Here is an 18726-nt window from a genome sequence, read left to right as displayed (position 1 = left end):
ACAGACCCAAACGTCCACCTTTAACCCTTACAGACCCAAGCGTCCACCTTTAACCCTTACAGACCCAAACGTCCACCTTTAACCCTTAAAGACCAAACGTCCGCTTTTAACCCTTACAGACCCAAACATCCACCTTTAACCCTTACAGACCCAAGCGTCCACCTTTAACCCTTAAAGACCAAAACGTCCACCTTTAACCCTTACAGACCCCAAACGTCCACCTTTAACCCTTACAGACCCATACGTCCTCCTTTAACCCTTACAGACCCAAACGTCCACCTTTAACCCTTACAGACCAAACGTCCTCCCTTAACCCTTACAGACCCAAACGTCCTCCTTTAACCCTTAAAGACCCAAACGTCCACCTTTAACCCTTACAGACCCAAACGTCCACCTTTAACCCTTACAGACTCAAACGTCCTCCTTTAACCCTTAAAGACCCAAACGTTCCACCTTTAACCCTTACAGACCCAAACATCCTCCTTTAACCCTTAAAAGACACAAATGTCCTCCTCTAACCTTTAAAGACCCAAACGTCCACCTTTAACCCTTAAAGACCAAACGTCCACTTTTAACCCTTAAAGACCCAAACGTCCACCTTAACCTTACAGACCCAAACGTCCCTCCTTTAACCCTTAAAGACCCAAACGTCCTCCTCTAACCTTTAAAGACCCAAACGTCCACCTTTAACCCTTAAAGACCAAACGTCCACTTTAACCCTTACAGACCCAAACGTCCACCTTTAACCCTTACAGACCCAAACGTCCTCCCTTAACCCTTAAAGACCCAAACGTCCTCCTCTAACCCTTAAGACCCAAACGTCCACCTTTAACCCTTAAAGACCAAACGTCCACTTTTAACCCTTAAAGACCCAAACGTCCACCTTTAACCCTTACAGACCCAAACGTCCACCTTTAACCCTTACAGACCCAAGCGTCCACCTTTTACCCTTACAGACCCAAGCGTCCACCTTTAACCCTTAAAGACCAAACGTCCACTTTTAACCCTTACAGACCCAAACGTCCACTTTTAACCCTTAAAGACCCAAACGTCCACACCTTTAACCCTTAAAGACCAAACGTCCACTTTTAACCCTTAAAGACCCAAACGTCCACCTTTAACCCTTACAGACCCAAACATCCACCTTTAACCCTTACAGACACAAACGTCCTCCTTTAACCCTTAAAGACCCAAACGTCCACTTTTAACCCTTTAAGACCCAAACGTCCACGTTTAACCCTTACAGACCCAAACGTCCACCTTTAACCCTTACAGACCGAAGCGTCCACCTTTAACCCTTACAGACCCAAGCGTCCACCTTTAACCCTTAAAGACCAAACGTCCACTTTTAACCCTTAAAGACCCAAACATCCACCTTTAACCCTTACAGACCCAAACGTCCACCTTTAACCCTTAAAGACCAAACGTCCACCTTTAACCCTTAAAGACCAAACGTCCACCTTTAACCCTTAAAGACCATATTTCCTTCTGTAAACACGGGGTGTGCCTGCGTGGTCTTGTATTCCATCAGGACCTCTTTAGTCCATGTGGGTCACTTCAAGACCTCTTCAGTGCATGTGGGTCACTTCTGGACCTCTTTAGTCCATGTGGGTCACTTCTGGACCTCTTTAGTGCATGTGGGTCACTTCAAGATCTCTTCAGTGCATGTGGGTCACTTCTGGAGCTCTTTAGTGCATGTGGGTCACTTTAGGACCTCTTCCGGGCATGTGGGTCACTTCAGGACCTCTTCAGTGCATGTGGGTCACTTCTGGACTTCTTTTGTGCATGTGGGTCACTTCTGGACTTCTTTCGTGCATGTGGGTCACTTCAGGACCTTTTCAGTGCATATGGGTCACTTCTGGACTTCTTTCGTGCATGTGGGTCACTTCTGGACCTCTTTAGTGCATTTGGGTCACTTCTGGACTTCTTTCGTGCATGTGGGTCACTTTAGGACCTCTTTAGTGCATGTGGGTCACTTCTGGACTTCTTTCGTGCATGTGGGTCACTTTAGGGTCACATTCAGTTCAGACTCAAAATGATAGTAGTTACATTTAATGTGGAATATGAACCAACCCAGAAAAAAAACTCATATTTGACCCAAAAATCTTAATTTTGCATTAGACCTGCTGTAGGCGGAGCCAGACTCAAGTGTTCAGAGTACGTAGGAAATAAATACTGAAGAACAGACTGAGGAGTTAAACACCAAAGTAAAAATAGAGCAGTGTGTCAGTGAAGTGGGGGGTGGCAGAGACAGGAATAGACGGGGCCATCCAACATGGCTGCTGTTCTTCTGACACCACCAGCCTGGAGGGGGTTTACGGGGTTAGGGTTCTGACATCACTGGGTAGAACTGGAACCCACGTCTGTGTGCATGACATCATCATCATAATAATAAAACTGGAGCAAATAAAAGATGGTTAGAGCTTCAAACCATGAGTGGACTAAAGGATTATTTGTCAAATACTGAATTAATTGACAACCATTTCAATAATCAATAATCATCTGGGTCATTTTTCGATGGAATGCTTCTCTTCTTTCCATTCTTTCTATTTAGACTGATTTACTATCAGATGAAACAAAAACATTTCAGGGTGTTTTTTATATTCAGGACTACATTTTACAGATCAAGCCATTTTTGGAGTAATAAGTAATATATATGAATAAGTAATGAATGTAACAGTTTTGTTAATGATTCATTTCAAAGAAAAAAATGTGTTCAATTTCCCAATCTTTGATAAAATGAAGTGTTATTGAATAATTACACAAATATATGTATATTTATAAAACAGGTTTAGACCTTTAACCAGAAGGAATCTGAAAAGTCACTGTATTCTGATGTGAAAAAGTACAAACAGTCCCAGTCATTTATTCATTTGTTCATTCATTCAATAATTCTTTCAATCATTTGTTTGTTCATTCATTTTTTTGTTCATTCATTCATTCATTTGCTACTTCATTCATTCATTCATTCATTTGTTCATTCATTCATTCATTTGTATGTTCATTTATTCATTCATTCATCCCTTCATCATTTGTTCATTCATTCATTCATTCGTTCATTCATATGTTCATACATTCATTTGTTTCTTTGTTGTTTTGTTCATTTATTCATTCATTCATTAGTTCAGTCATTCACTCATCAGTTCATTATTCATACATTTGTTTCTTAATTCATCCATTCATTCTTTTGTTTCAATTAGTTGTTCATTCATTCATTCATTCATTTATTCATTCATTCATTTGTTCATTCATTTATTCATTCATTCATTAGTTCGTTCATTCATTCATTTGTTCATTCATTCATTCATTCATTCATTCATTCTGTCATTCGTTCTTTCATTCATCCACTTATTCATTCATTCTGTCATTCGTTCTTTCATTCATCCACTTATTCATTCATTCTGTCATTCGTTCTTTCATTCATTCATTCATTCATTCATCCAGTCTTCATAAGCGTTGTGGGGTGCTGGTGCTTCTCCATGCTACAGACAGGTGTAGGTGGCGTCCCCCCTGGACCTGTCTCCAGTTCAGCACAGCACCAACACAAACACAGACCAACAACCAGACACTGTCCCATCCACACCTACAGGTGGTGGTGGTGGGGGGGGGGGGGGGCAGTAGGAGGTGAGGGGGCATGCTACCTACTGAGCTACATAAGCCCCTCCTTCAGTTTACTGATTGATTGAAATCTTTATTTTGAACATGGAGACAGTGAAATCAAAACAAAATCAACCAACAAAATATCAGTAATGATACATAAAAGGTTGATAAGTAAATAAAAACAAAGAAAGAGATAGATAAAAGAAAATAAATGAAATTAAACATGCTTAAAAAGGAGTAGGAAGAAGTCCAAACTTATCTACTCCTACCCCCAATCTCTATTCCTTATGATCTCTATATAGCAATTATTATTTTGGATGAATATCAATTTAATAATAATAATAATAATAATAATAATAATAATAATAATAATAATAATAATAATAATATCACACATCCTTGTTCCTATATACACTAATAAAATAATACCCAGTGCACAAATTATTATACCAGTATCAACACTCAGATATTAAAAAACAAACAAACGCATATACATATATAATATGAATACATATAATATTCTATATTGTCCTTTATAGTACTATAGTAATAATATGTAGCCCTCGCTAAAGAAGTTAATTTATTTTGATAACACATAGTCATAATTCATAAAAGTTCATTATGTATTGAAGTGTGTAAAAATTCAAAAAATATGGTTAAAATACGGAACAATTTAAAAATGTGAAAGAAGTAATGTGTTAAAATATTAGTTGACATTTCATTAGATAGATAGATAGATAGATAGATAGATAGATAGATAGATAGATAGATAGATAGATAGATAGATAGATAGATAGATAGATATGTTAAAAAAAGAAGAAGAGTAAGTTACTGCTGATTTAGGTCGTGTTTGTGAAATATGAGTCATTCTGTTACTTCGGCTCACAGCATTATTACTTGTTTAGTGAGTTGTCAATCACTACTTTCTTTGATTGTATTGGCATGTGTAAAGCTCTGGTGACTTGAGCCAATCACAGGCCAGTCTGAGGTCAAGGGGTGGGAGATAGCGGGATGAGGTGGGTCTCGTGAGCAGAGCGAGAAGACAGACACCCGTTAAAACGAAAAAAAAAACCAGACCAGTTACCCGGACTGAGTCTATATTGGAGTGATTTGCTGGCCTAAAGTTTTTATTTTTATGGTGAACGGCCAGTTACCTGATGTGAAGAACTTTGTGTCCAGCCCAGAGGTAATTGTAAGTATGTGAATGTTCAGAAAACTGTCTCTAAACTGTATAGTGTAAAAACAAACTGTTGTTGATCACTCATCTTCCATTGTCCCGGATCCGTACTGTAGTGTCTTCTTCCGAACCGGGTCCGGGTCTCGGGTCATCAGCCTCAGCAGAGGAGCCCACACAGCCCTGTGCCCACACACATCCACCAGCTCCACAGATACAATCCCTCCAGTGTGTCCTGGGTCAGTCTGTTCTATGCACGGATCCCCCAGTTTAAACAGAACCACATGGGGTTCACTCATATTACGTGGTCCACGCACGCACGACTGATACCTGTCACTGACTTACACTGGTATCACTGCTGTGGGCCCAGATACCAAGAAAAGAGAAAAAAATAAAAATCAATAAAATTAAATAAAAATAAAAATAAAATAAACAAATAAATGTATGTATGTATGTATATATATATATATATATATATATATATATATATATATATATATATATATGTGTGTGTGTGTGTGTATATATATATATATAAAATTTTGTCCTCTTACTTGCTAAATTTTTCATTCACAAATGTAAGTTCTGTAACACAAAACCAAATATTATTTATTTTTTGAAAGATGTTGAACTTTAAAGCTGTTAGATAAATCTGGAAACAAAAAGGTTATGAAAAACAGAAGTATTTGCTCTGATTTGGACATTGTATTATAGTGTATTCCCCCTGGCAAACTTAGTAGTAGTAGTAGTAGTAGTAGTAGTTTATTTCGAGCACACAGAATCATCAGATAACAAAGAATCATACAACGTGGTCAAAACAAATAAATACATACAATTTTTTTGCGCTCGAAAAGGAGTGGGAAGAAGTAAAACTTATTGACTCCCACCCCCTTTTTACAAACTAATAATCAAACTAAATCCGCCTCCTTTGCTTTGTTAACGCACATTTTCCTCTGCATATTTTTTACTCTAACACAAAACATCCATAAAAACCATTCATATACACTTTTTTTAGTCACCTCATACACAATCAGATTTACAATAATCAACCGTTTTCAATATAAACTATAATATACATATCCACCCCAAATATTTACTCCAAATACAATGATCAATAAAGTTAATACTATCTTCCTATCATGGTAACCAATTAACTATAATATCTTATTTTGTGCGTACTTCTAATGTTCTATATTATACATCCTTTTAAATGCACAGATAGAAGAAGACATTTTTAAGTTTTGCTCCAGATTATTCCACAGATGTACCCCTCAAACAGAGATACACTGACTTTTTATGTTTGTTCTACACTTAATTTTCTTGTAGATTTCAGTTCCCCTTAAATTATAATTACTTTGCCTGGGCTCAAACATCTCCTGTAGACTGTAGGGGAGCATATGTTCATGGGCTTTATACATTATAATAAGAGTATTGAGGTCAACCTGATTGTGTAGTTTTAGAGCATTTAATTATTATTGAATTACTTATGTTATTTTCTTGTTGTATACATTGTCTGTATACTCTACTTCATTCAATAAAGATTTAAGTAAGAAAAAATAAACTTCTGTGGGTTCATCACGTGATACCATCACATATTTGAGGTCAGAGCAGTGCCTTGCATTGTGGGCTGCTCACGAAAACGACACGGTGACTTCTGTTGTCTTTTGTAGGTTTACCCAAAAATCAAAATCGAAAATCGAGTTTTTAGAGGAAAAAATCGGGATTTTTTTTTTTTTTTTTTCCAAAATTGTGCAGCCCTATGTTAACATTGTACTTATTTTACTTAAGAATGTTCAGGTTCATGTTTGTTCATGTTAAGTTTGAGTACAATTCCTAGATGTAAACATTTTCATCACAGAATTTGACTAAGTTCTTATCCTATAATTTATATTTTTTTACTCGTCCGGCCCACTTTACATGTATATCATATTAGGCTGTATGTGGCCCTTAAACTAATATGAGTGTTAAAATGTGAGAAAACATTAGATTAGCAGCATTAAAAATGTCTGGTAAAGGTTCATACTGTCTTCCACATATAATTATTGTAGGTAATTCATTTATCAGACCAACTAGTAAAGCATGTAAACAAACAACTACCCCATCTGATAAATTAATTACCTACAATAAGCATTAAAATGTTTTTATTTCATAGTTTTCACTTAATATGTCAGTAAATACATGTTTATTTGCTTCAAAAATTAAATGCATGGTGTCCAGCTGAGTGGACATTTTTGCAGCTCCTTGAAAAATAGATTCAGAAAAAAAATTTCTTTAGGCATGTTTTTTTCATGCCTAAAGAGAAATAAAAACACTCAGGAAAAAAAATCTTGATTAAGGGTCTCATAATTCATGCATGAAAGGGTTAAAGTGGATTGCAGCGACGCGGTTGGCCCTTTCGTATGCGGTCGTTATGTTCCAGATCTCATCTACGCATGCGCATTGCATATCTGTCAGAATATGACAGAATGGCGGCTAGTACGAAGCGGAAGAAACGAACAGGCAGGAATATATTCATGCGAACAGTAGCGATAAGTGCACATTCATTGTATTCTTTCACCTTATAACTTTTATTAATTGAAATATTTTGAAACAAGCAACCACACAGCCTGTCATAGAAGCATTCAGCACAAGTCAGGGGCGGGGCAGTTGTCATTCCCTGGACTCTCCCTATTCAAGCAGGACCTATAACTGCAGCACGGGACTGGTCAAACAGGTCATTTACTTTATGTTCATTAAAATGTAGTCAGAGTAAGCCAGAAATGACCTTACCCTTTCTGTAGAATATATATGATTTCTGGCAGTCAGGTATATGGATAAAAATGAGACTTTTCAAGATCACACAGAAAGTCTGTACAGCACCTTTAAAGTGAAACGACCAGTTTGTTTTTTGGCCCCAACACACCCAAGCTACGACACAGGCCTGCAACAGGGGTTTTATGTGACTTGTAGAGACTGTTGTGGACCAGGTGTGTGTGTGTGTGTGTGTGTGTGTGTGTGTGTGTGTGTGTGTGTGTGTCCATCATATACATTTTTTTCCCTGTTAAATTTTATTTCATGATTTACATATTAGAGACTGAATAACAGAAAACCGGGAACCATTTCTGTTAAATATTAATACTCTCACTGTACCCAAGTGATGTATTTCTTTTTCTTTTATTTAGTTTGAACTTAAAAAATTCATTCAACTAAAGAAGAGTCTTTACATTTTAACTTTTGTTGCGTTGTTTTATTCAAGTATTCATATTTAATTTAAAAGCATAACAAAAAAGGGAATATCATAAGAGTAACTCAGGCCCTGCCCCATCGGCACATGAGACAGGGTTACAAATATATTCATATCCATATTTAAACTAGATATTATCAACACACATGTGGCAAGCCCCCACTCTGAAAAACAACAGGATCCCCCCCTCAAGCCCTTTCATCTCTGTATTTTGTAAAAATCATTTGTTTGTATTTATTTTTAAACTGTTTGTTGTTTGGACATTGTTTCAGCTCCACACTCAGTCTGTCCATAAGGAAGCGATTAGTTTACCATCATCTAAATTAAAATGCATTTAAAGAAATGGTTTTTCATTTTAAGAATATGGCTTGCATTATTTGACTCATAAATAAAATTATTAATAAATTATCCAATCTGCATTTTAATTTTCTTATTGTTAACATGTTCTTTTGTTGGAAGCTCCAAGAATAAGTCTGGATTCTTTCAGTCTCATATATATATATATATATATATATATATATATATATTATATATATATATATATATATATATATATCATATATATATGGTGTGTGTGTGGGTATATATATATATATATAGATAGATAGATAGATAGATAGATAGATAGATAAGATAGATAGATAGATAGATAGATAGATAGATAGATAGATTTTTTTTTTTTACTTGATCTGACCACAAACAAAATAGAACTCAGCTGAGGATCCACACCCAGCAGGAAATGGACCCAGACATTCAAATGCACGTCACTTTTATCATCCTTGTAAACTGATCTTCAAGCTCTGGGCTGACCCCTTGTGGGCTAAGTGGGTTAGGGTCACAATAAATGGAGTGGTGTCATCTGACTCTAAAGTCAAGCAGATGTTTAACCCTATACTGACATTGTTTCCATCTTATCTCCTGTGGTTTACACTCCCATGTGTGCATGTGTATTTAAAAGTGTGCCTAAGGTAAAACCCAAGTCCTGTGTTCATACATCTGTCAGTTTAGTTTGTTGACCAAGATTTGACCCATACTATTCTAAGAACTTTACCACTAACCAGTGAAACAAAGAAATCTAGTGAAACACAGGAATTATCTTAAAACATTAACTGCTACTGACTAATATGTGAAAAAACTTACGACTTCAGCTATCTAAATTAAAATAATAATTCATTATTCAAGACCGCTCATTATTTTTCTTAATTAAAAAGAAAAAACACATTTGAGATTTAATTTTCAAAACATACCCCAGCAAATAGTTACCAAAATTCAATCTGAAATCTATAATTTGAAAATTCAAATGCATAAACAAAAATGCTTTTTCATTTTAAGAATGTGGCTGCATTATTTGACTCATAAATAAAATGAGTAGCCAATCATCCAGTCTGCATTTTCAGTTTTTTCTTATTCATGTTGCACATTTTATGACACAATCAAAAAGAAAACAGAGGACATTGCTTTTTCATTTTCGTGGTCTGCCCTGCAAAAAAGATACCATAATTCGAAAATGAATTCGAAAAGTAAGTGGTGCAGCAGAGTGACGTCAGCAGCAGCTCTTCACCTCTGTACTGACTGAGGTGGGTGTGGGGGTATGGAGGGCGCGGGGCTATGGACATATGATGCTGGATCTGAACCAGTTCTGTTTAAGGATCATGGAACTAGTTTGAATTACAGAACTCAGACCGAAGCTATGCTCCCACCTCTAAGCCCCCCCTTAGCGCCCTCAAAGCCCCGGCTCCTGTGGGGCTTGGAGGTACTCTGAACCACAGTGACCTGGGAGACCAGACCGCACCTCTGCGGACCTTGGATCTGGTTCCAAGTCATGAGGCATAAATAAATACACATTTGCACTCTTCTGCTGTTTATATTTCCTTTAATGCTAGTGAATGTCATTTTGTTTGACTTCATTAATTACCAACTCCAACTCCCACATCGCTGCGTCGTGCCCTGCAGGAAGCCGAGCTCCGAACGCTGGCTGCTGTCGGACTTGCAGAGCGTTATTCGGAACTAGATCCGAGGTCCATGGAGGTGCGGTCTGGTCTCCCAGGTCACTGTGGTTCAGAGCACCTCCAAGCCCCACAGGAGGCGGGGCTTTGAGGGTGCTAAGGGGGGCCTGGAGGTGGGAGCACAGCTTGGGTCTGAGTTCTGTAAACCAAACTAGTTCCATGATCCTTACACGGAGCTGGTTCAGATCCAGCGTCACATGTCCACAGCCCCCTCCCCCCCATACCCACCTCAGTCAGTACAGAGGTGAAGAGCTGCTGCTGACGTCACTCTGCTGCACCGCTTACTTTGCGAATTCATTTTCGAATTATGGTATCTTTTTTGCAGGGCAGACCACAAAAATGAAAAGGCAATGTCCTCTGTTTTCTTTTGGATTGTGTCATAAAATGTGCAACATGAATAAGAAAATGAAAATGCAGACTGGATTATTGATTACTCATTTTATTTATGAGTCAAATAATGCAGCCACATTCTTAAAATGAGAAAGCATTTTTGCGAATGCATTTGAATTTTCGAATTTTAGATTTCAAATTGAATTTTGGTAAGTATTTGCTGGGGCAGGTTTTTAAAATTAAACCTCAAATGTGTTTTTCTTTTTCATTTTAATTAAGTTAAAGAATGAGCAGTCTTGAATAAGAAAATGCAGACTGGATAACTTATTAATATTTTTTATTTATGAGTCAAATAATGCAGCCATGTCCTTAAAATGAAAAAAAAAAAAAAAATTCTACAAATGCATTTTAATTTAGATTATGGTAACTAATCGCTTCCATAGTTCCATAGTTTTACACCGTTATTTGATAAACAGAATCTTTTCTTCACAGTTCGACATCTTTGGATCTTAAAATTTGTTATTTCCCTTAACTTATATCCTCCCTGTTAATGACAATTACAATTACTCATCAAAATTTGAAAACTAAAAACTGTGTAATAGAAAACGTTGCGCTATCCAGCCAATCAGTAACTGAAAGAGTGTGAAATATGACAGTTAATGTTATCGCAATGAAAAATACAAGTTTTTTTTTTTTTTTTTTTAAAGAAAAGCTTTTATTGTGGTCATTTTTTCATATTGCATCATTGTTGCTATTTGTTAAAGAAGGGATGTTAATACAGTACAGCTTTGGATTTCTGAGATACATGTAGCTATGCTGTGTTCAAAGCAGAATGACTGGCATGCAGCGCTCATTAATCCCATTATAGACTTCAGACTTGGCTTGGACTGGAACTCTGAGGCCCAATCCCAGTTCACCCCGTACCCCTACCCTTTTAAACACAGTTGTAAGGGGTAGGGGCTGAAACATTCCCCTATGAAATGGTCCAACCCTTCCAGACCTGCTACATCATCAGCAGTCATCCATGTCGATATAAACAGATGCGAAAACTTTGTTTGCGACAGAATTCCCCATGTCATCAGCAGCTGGAACCATCTTTGTTCCATGGGATTTGGGCATCTTTTTGTGACTATCAACCACAAACAGCAGAAATATGATCTATAATAAATTGAAACCGCATTAAACGGTCGATCAAATTATTATGTTGTTTGCAAAGAAAATCCATACATTTGTGTTTCTTTCGTCACTGCTGCACTTTTTTGCTGTGTTTACCTCCATCTGACTGATGATTCAAACAGAATTAAAGGAGATTTCTCATACCCCTCTGTTTGTAGTGTGGTCCTGAAAAATCTCAACAGCCCTCCCCCTTAGCCCCTCCCCTCTGACTCATCAAGAATTGGGACACCCCTACCCCTTCACGTGAATGTGCTAAATGGAGGGGTAGGGCTAAGGGGGAGGGGCCAAGGGGTGAACTGGGATTCGGCCTTAGACTTGAAAGCCTCTCTGGTACGCTCACATAGTTAGCTTACATACATGTACATGGCATGAAAACGTTAGCTTCCTGTCAAGTTTACATGACATATTCATAGTATTAGCTAGCTAACATTTAGAACCTATGTTTAAGTGCTAATAAACATATAAATAGTCACAAAGATAACAATTTCCAAAGGCTCAAGCATTTAGGACACATTCAGCATGTTTGAGTTACTTCTGACTTCAGTTTGCCCTGAGACCAGCTGGTTTTCAGCGAACAACATAACTATGTCGAAGATCATCTCTGGAAAAGAACACTCACTCTGAACGGGGCTATGGCTCACAGCTAGAATAAAGATCCTTTGAGGCAACGACATCTTACTCTTATCAAGTTTCAAAACACTGCATTTTAACCATTTTTAACATGAAATTTAGTTATTTATTTATCTGTTTATTTATCAATCAATTTATCATTAACTTATTCTAACTTATTTAAGTAATGTATGCATTGGGTGGATATACACAACTGTAACAACAACTTGTGTCAATTTCCTTGGCAGATAAAAGGGTCTTAGAGAGAATTCGTCTATCCCAGGGTACCTACACAAGTATGGAAAAGTATGGAATTTGATTTTATAAATTTCCAGGTCTGGAAAATTATGGAAAATGGAAACAAATGTATGGAAAAATTTTCATGTTTCCCAGACTGTTTCCAATGGTCTATTTTTTCTAAAACATAAAATTATGAATATCTAAAAAAAAAATGGATCGATCTGTTTTGTAAAGGTGCTTGCTAGCACAGCTGAAATGTTTGTGTGACAGCACAAACAGTTGGCTACGTGTCCCAGAAAACATTTGGGCAGATTGACAAGTTGAATGCCCCGCTTTTATCCTCCTCCAACCAATTTAAGGCCCGCCTAGGTGTCATCAATTTTCACTGCTGCTTTGACGGACAGGTGATGTCCACACACTGTTGGTGAGCGAGCTATTCAACATGTCTTGTTTGATTGTTGGCAGAACTCATAATGGGTAGATGGAAATTCTCTGACGACTGGCTTGTAAATCCAAATATAAAGACTGGATGGAATGTTTTTACCAAGACATCTGGAAATTAGGGTCTGGAAAAAGTATGGAATTTAGAAATGTCAAATGTGTAGGAACCCTGCTATCCAGTTAGCTGTCACTATATATTACAAAATACTAAAAACAAGCTAGCAAGCAGATACAGTTTAGATGATGTCCTTATTCCCAAAATGGAATGCATATCTCATGGCAGGAACTACTCTGCTCCTTTGTGGACTTCATCTAGTACTTAGGTCAGATCACACTTGGATCATTTTCTACTCAAAGAAACTGCTCTAGAATATATTTGTAACCATCTCTTACAGATGTTTTGGTTGCAATTGTTCTGGTCTTGAATGTGAGTCATGTGTTCATCACGTCTAAACGTATCAAATGGAAACAAACTATAATTCAATTTAATAGCTGTAAATTGAAAAAAAAAAGCCGTCCTCTGCAGTTTAATGAATCCCTACAGATGACCAGAAAACTCATAGTTTGCGTAAACATTTTCATTTTCTCCATAAATGTCGGCATATTGTTCAGACGGTGGCTGGGTTACATTTTCATAGTCAGCCTCATCATCGCTGGAATCTCCACTTTCACCCTCTCCTTGGCTTCCCTCAACATTGAAACATGCCCTCTTGGACTTCATGCAGTTCCCGTCAGTCTCTGCTTCCTCATAATCACGATCATCATCATCATCATCATCATCATCATCATCATCATCACCCATTCCTGCTGGCCCATTTAGTTCCTTGGTATAAACTTCATCAACATTGATGTAGTCCTCTTCCCCGTCGTCATCCTCAAACACTGAAACACAAGAATCATAACAGATTACTATTAGTACTTGTCATCATGAGCATGAATTGCAGATTTCTTCCAACCAGTGAAGCATGTCAGTGTTTCATGGTGAGCACAGACTCTGAGTTTGAACATGGGCTCCAATCTGCCCAGAATGGGATCGTCTCCTTCGGATCAGAAAGATCACCACGAAGACCAGCAGGAACAGCAACAAACCCCCAGCAACAGGTGGAAGGACCAGTAGCAACAAAGGAACTAGGAGAAAAACACATCAGAAGAATAAACATGTAAATATACATAATATACACAACTGCATCATCTGCATACAGCTTTACTACAGCAGTGTATTACAACCATAATACACTGTATTCAAAACAAAATGAGCATCAGCACATGAAAACGAATACAGGTTTCAGGCAGATGAATTTATTTAGACACTAAACTACTAAACAGGACCTATGTGGGACCTTGACGGACCTGTTCAGGCTCAGTCATACCAGCATAAGTTAGATTTCAGTTCAGTTTTAGTTTATTTTGAATATGCAACAAAACAAAATTAACCCTACCTAGTCCTTAAAAATAAAACAGATGGCAGGAAAACATGAAAACCATATACATATGCGTGAAAGCAAAACAACTTCATTCGCACATTTGAAAAGGAGTGGGAGGAAATAGAACTTATTTGATTCCACCCCTCCTCCACATGACAGTCGATCCTTGAGCCTCCTATCAGCATAAGGCTGGATGAAAAAAATCAATTCACTTGGATGTTTTTAAATATTTAACCTCACTTATCATCTTCACACACACACACACACACACACACACACACACACACACACTTATATTGCCAAACCAGAAAAATAAATAAATGCCAGTGTCTGCTGCCACAGTACTGTGGTAGTAAATATGGGCATGTCTATTTCCACAGAGCCAATCAGATGTTCTCATTTGTCCTGTTCCAATCAGCAGTGAGGACATGTTGTTGTCCAAGATCCAATCATGGACACTGTTCCATGAACTCCTTGTCCTCTTGTGTCTACAGTACTGTGATCATATATGGAGTATACCCCCCCCCCCCCCCCCCCCCCGTACACACAACCACATTATGTCAGTCCACTACAGTTGACTATGGTTTTGCCCTTTGGTCACATGGACAGAACCTCCTGCACATGCTCAGTGTGTTCTTCTGTGGTTTTCATGTCTCCTTCATACACTCTGTCTATGTTTGTGGACAGTTCCACATACAGGTGTGGACTACGTATGACACCGTTGAACTCAGTTGGACCGGTTCCACCTGGACGCACAGATTTATGGAAACCATACGAGTCTGGACCACAAACTGTTAGAGTCCACTAAAGACAAAGACCAGGACAGGAGTGGAGTGGACGGAGTCTGGGGAACTGGTCCACTGTCCTGGTCCTGCACCCAGATAGGCCCATGTGTGATGGTTCTGTCCACAGCACTGTGTCCACAGGGGGACAGGGTACCAGTCTACAGAGGACAGGACCAGGACACTGACTGGACCTGAGGGACAGAACCAGGACAAAGGTAGTTCACCAGGACTGAGGACAGAGACACAGGATAAAGGTAGTCCAACAGGACTGAGGACAGAACCAGGACAAAGGTAGTCCAACAGGACTGAGGACAGAACCAGGACAAAGGTAGTCCAACAGAACTGAGGACAGAGACACTTCAAAAATTAATACATGCATCCTTGAAGCCAACCCAAAATGAAGACACTGTAAAGTAAACAATAAGACAAAGTAAACAACAACATCAACCAAACCAAAGCCACAGTACCATGTGTTGGCCCTCAAAGCCCTTCTTCAGCTGGATTCCGTCTATAAACCATCTCTTTAAACTTCTTTTGAAATTGGCTGATGTTTGGATGTCCTTTGAGCTCCACCTTCAGTCTGTTCCATCATTTTACTCCACAAACTCAAACACAAACACTTCTCCTTGTCCTTCTTACTTTTAAACTTTTCAAATTCAGTCGAACCACTTCCCTTGTATGAATATTTCCTGGTAGTAATTTGTTGTCTGAGCGGTCTGAAATTCTACCAGATCTTTAAATTTTAACAATTTTGATCCTTAATGACCCTTGTTGCTGTCTTTTGCAAGATTATTAACTTAATAGAGAACATAATAGAGAAGTTCAACTCCAACATAGAGGAAGTTATTAAGCCTTAGTCACTGCTTTCACATTTACTTATTACACCTTTTCTTTTTTTTGCGCTCATACTGTAAACCAGCAGAACCCTCGGTGGAATGTGATTGGCTCTTAGCTGAGTTGCTGTGGTCAGTTGCACTTCTGCTTTTTACAATGTACCAAGGCAAACTGGGCAACACTGTTTGAACATTTTGTTTCAAAAATTCTTGAAAGACGTTTAAAATAGCTGCATTTTCTTCTGCTTTAAATGACTGGATAATTAATACACCACCCAGTCTTCTTTTTACTTGTGTTTGCCTGAAATGACCTGACATAAATGTCCAAATGTTTCAAATCGATTTGAAAATATAATGTAAAATGATGATACCACTGTGTATCATGTGAATAATCTTGTTCCAGTTTCAGTTCTGAAACTATATGGATAATATACAGCATTATCTAACCAAAGATTTAACATGTTGAACAACATTACAACGATATTATCAGATGGTGCTTGGAGGGCGACTGTCAAATTAATGATCAGAGTACAGTTCAGCTAATGCACATGAGATACAATGATCTGGAAGAGGCAAATGATCAGGTTTGTTAAGCTGGGTGTGCTTTTTATATCTGATAAGATGCTGCATATGAATACTTTGGCTTTTAAAAGGGTATGTTTGAAATGATGTTACAAAAAACATGTTCTGAAAACTCATGTTCTAACTGTTCAATAATGTTACAAAATGCTGAACTCATACTGTAACAACTTTTTGCACATAATGTTAAAACTTAACATTTAATGTCAGTCAATCAAGTTTTATTTATATAGTGCCAAATTATAACAAAAGTTATCTCATGACACTTTACATGTAGAGCTGGTCAAAACCAGACTCTTAATCATCTATTACATTATAAAGTGGGCAAAAAAAATCTTCATATAATGTAACAATTTTATAACATTATACAGTGACTCAATAATTCAGTGATTAAAGGTGTAATCATTCCACTGTAGAGTCGATTAATCGGTCGGGCTCTAAAGTAAGTTCCATAAAAGTCACTCTTTACGTAATTCCAAACTTGTCAGATGGGGTCTACTTCAGTTTGTACCACAGTCCACCAGAGGACCACCAGGGTCAGCACAACACTAACTCAGGTCAGTCTGAAAGTTAATGACACGGAGCAGACAACACTTATTGAAGGAGTTTTTAATCTGACAATCAGTTATTGAATACAACACAATAATTCAGTAATTGCAATTCAACTTCCAAACTATTATCCTTTGTAAAATTGAATTTTTAGTGCACACTGTAAAAACATAAACCCAGATTCAGACTCAGACTGAGACCCAGACTCAGAGCGGGTCTCAAACAGGGTCTGAGTCTGATTCTGGGTCTGTGTTTTCACAGTTTTTATAAAAACATTTTTTTGTAACATTATGCATCGTAACATTATCAGCTCTAACAGGGCATATCAGATTAGTTACACTCAACCAACAGTAATCTATCAGCAATTTAGTAACCATAACCCTAATCCATGTGGTTGTGAAAAGCAGTTCTTACATTGTTGAATAGTATTTTTATTTAATTTCATGTCAATTTAAAGGAACTCCAATGCAGTTGCGTGATGGGGTTACTATATTAACCCTTTGATGCATAAGAGGGTGAAAATGATCCAGTGAGATTGTTTTCTTCCAAAAGCTTTGTAATGAAAAGTTATCATTTCATATTCCAGGTAGGGCTGGATAAAAAAAATCGATTTAATTGATCTTAGATCGATTTCGTTTTAATTTTGCGTAATCGATTAATAGTGGATGAGATCGATTTTTCAGAGCAGGACTGGGAGTACACGGAAACATGACCGGCTCTGTTTTGCAAACCCCTGGGGAAGACAGTGCGTCTTGGTCTCACTCGTGACGGCTCTGGTGTGGAAAAGACACAGAGGAAGGGTGGGGAAAACCCCTCCACTGGAGGTCCTCCTGGCCTCAAACTCGAACCCGCAGTGTGAAGGAACTGGCTGTCCGGGTTCTCCGAGGTGAGTCACAGAAGCCGCTCGTTCTTGGAATGATAACTTGGATCCATCCTATCACCTATAGCTGAGTATGGAGTTAGAGGAAGAGTAAAGCGACAATGTCCGACTGATATGCCCCCCCCGTTCTGATCCACTGTAGAACCATGGACATGTTTCTGTCCTGTCAGAGCAGATTCAGCTCCTTCCTACTGAAATGTCATATTGATTTCCTTTCTAATATCAATATTGATTCCAGTATTGATGTGTTGCATGACTGCGGTAGTCAAGTAATCAGGCTACAACTCAAAATTGTACTTTGATATCACTAAATTAATCTGAATCAATCAGTTAATACCTAATTGAAATTGATATTGGATCAAATCGAATCGAGATTAATCAATTCAGAACCTTATGAATCGAAATCAAATCGATTATGGAAATTGGCCATGATACCCTGCCCTAATTCCAGGTATTCCTGAAAAAATAAAATGTTACTGACATCATATCATTAAAATTTTTAACTTGCCTTTTATAGATTTTTTGAAATTGTAGCTTTTGTCTGAGTACCCCAGGCTTCCATAGATGGGTCAAAAAGACCCACATTCATTTACAATAGAAGTACATCTAAACGTTTGATTCATTTAACAGTAAAACCAAAGGATTCAGTCACTAAATGGATGTGGACATTGTTCTATTGCTATTATATACTATATCTTATTATATACTATATATAATTGGCTTTTCAAATTTTAAAAAATATTTTTTAAAAACATTTTAAAATTGTAAAAAAAAAGTTAAAAATATAAATGATCTCAAACATAAAATTATTGTAATGGATTAGATTTATGCGGTGCTTTTCTATGAACACATTGTCAGAGTGTATACAGTGGATCCA

At 37.6% G+C, this 18726-nt stretch overlaps 1 protein-coding gene across 6 annotated transcripts in view; it reads right to left on the bottom strand.

Annotated features, from left to right (window-relative positions):
• Positions 1 to 11689: 11689 nt before the first annotated feature.
• Positions 11690 to 18726, bottom strand: part of LOC115431904 (deleted in malignant brain tumors 1 protein-like) — a 28488-nt gene continuing 21451 nt past the window's right edge. For all 6 annotated transcript variants that reach the window (XM_030152617.1, XM_030152622.1, XM_030152621.1 and 3 more), the window contains 2 exons: positions 13793 to 13927; positions 11690 to 13681 (listed from right to left, as the gene is read on the bottom strand). In XM_030152617.1, the coding sequence (XP_030008477.1) occupies positions 13338 to 13681; positions 13793 to 13927 (479 nt within the window). In that variant the 3' untranslated portion in view covers positions 11690 to 13337. The remainder of the gene's footprint in view (positions 13682 to 13792; positions 13928 to 18726) is intronic.

This window comes from Sphaeramia orbicularis, chromosome 13 (genome assembly GCF_902148855.1).
Source record: "Sphaeramia orbicularis chromosome 13, fSphaOr1.1, whole genome shotgun sequence".
Classification (NCBI taxonomy): domain Eukaryota; kingdom Metazoa; phylum Chordata; class Actinopteri; order Kurtiformes; family Apogonidae; genus Sphaeramia; species Sphaeramia orbicularis.
This window is presented reverse-complemented; position numbering and strand designations above follow the sequence as displayed.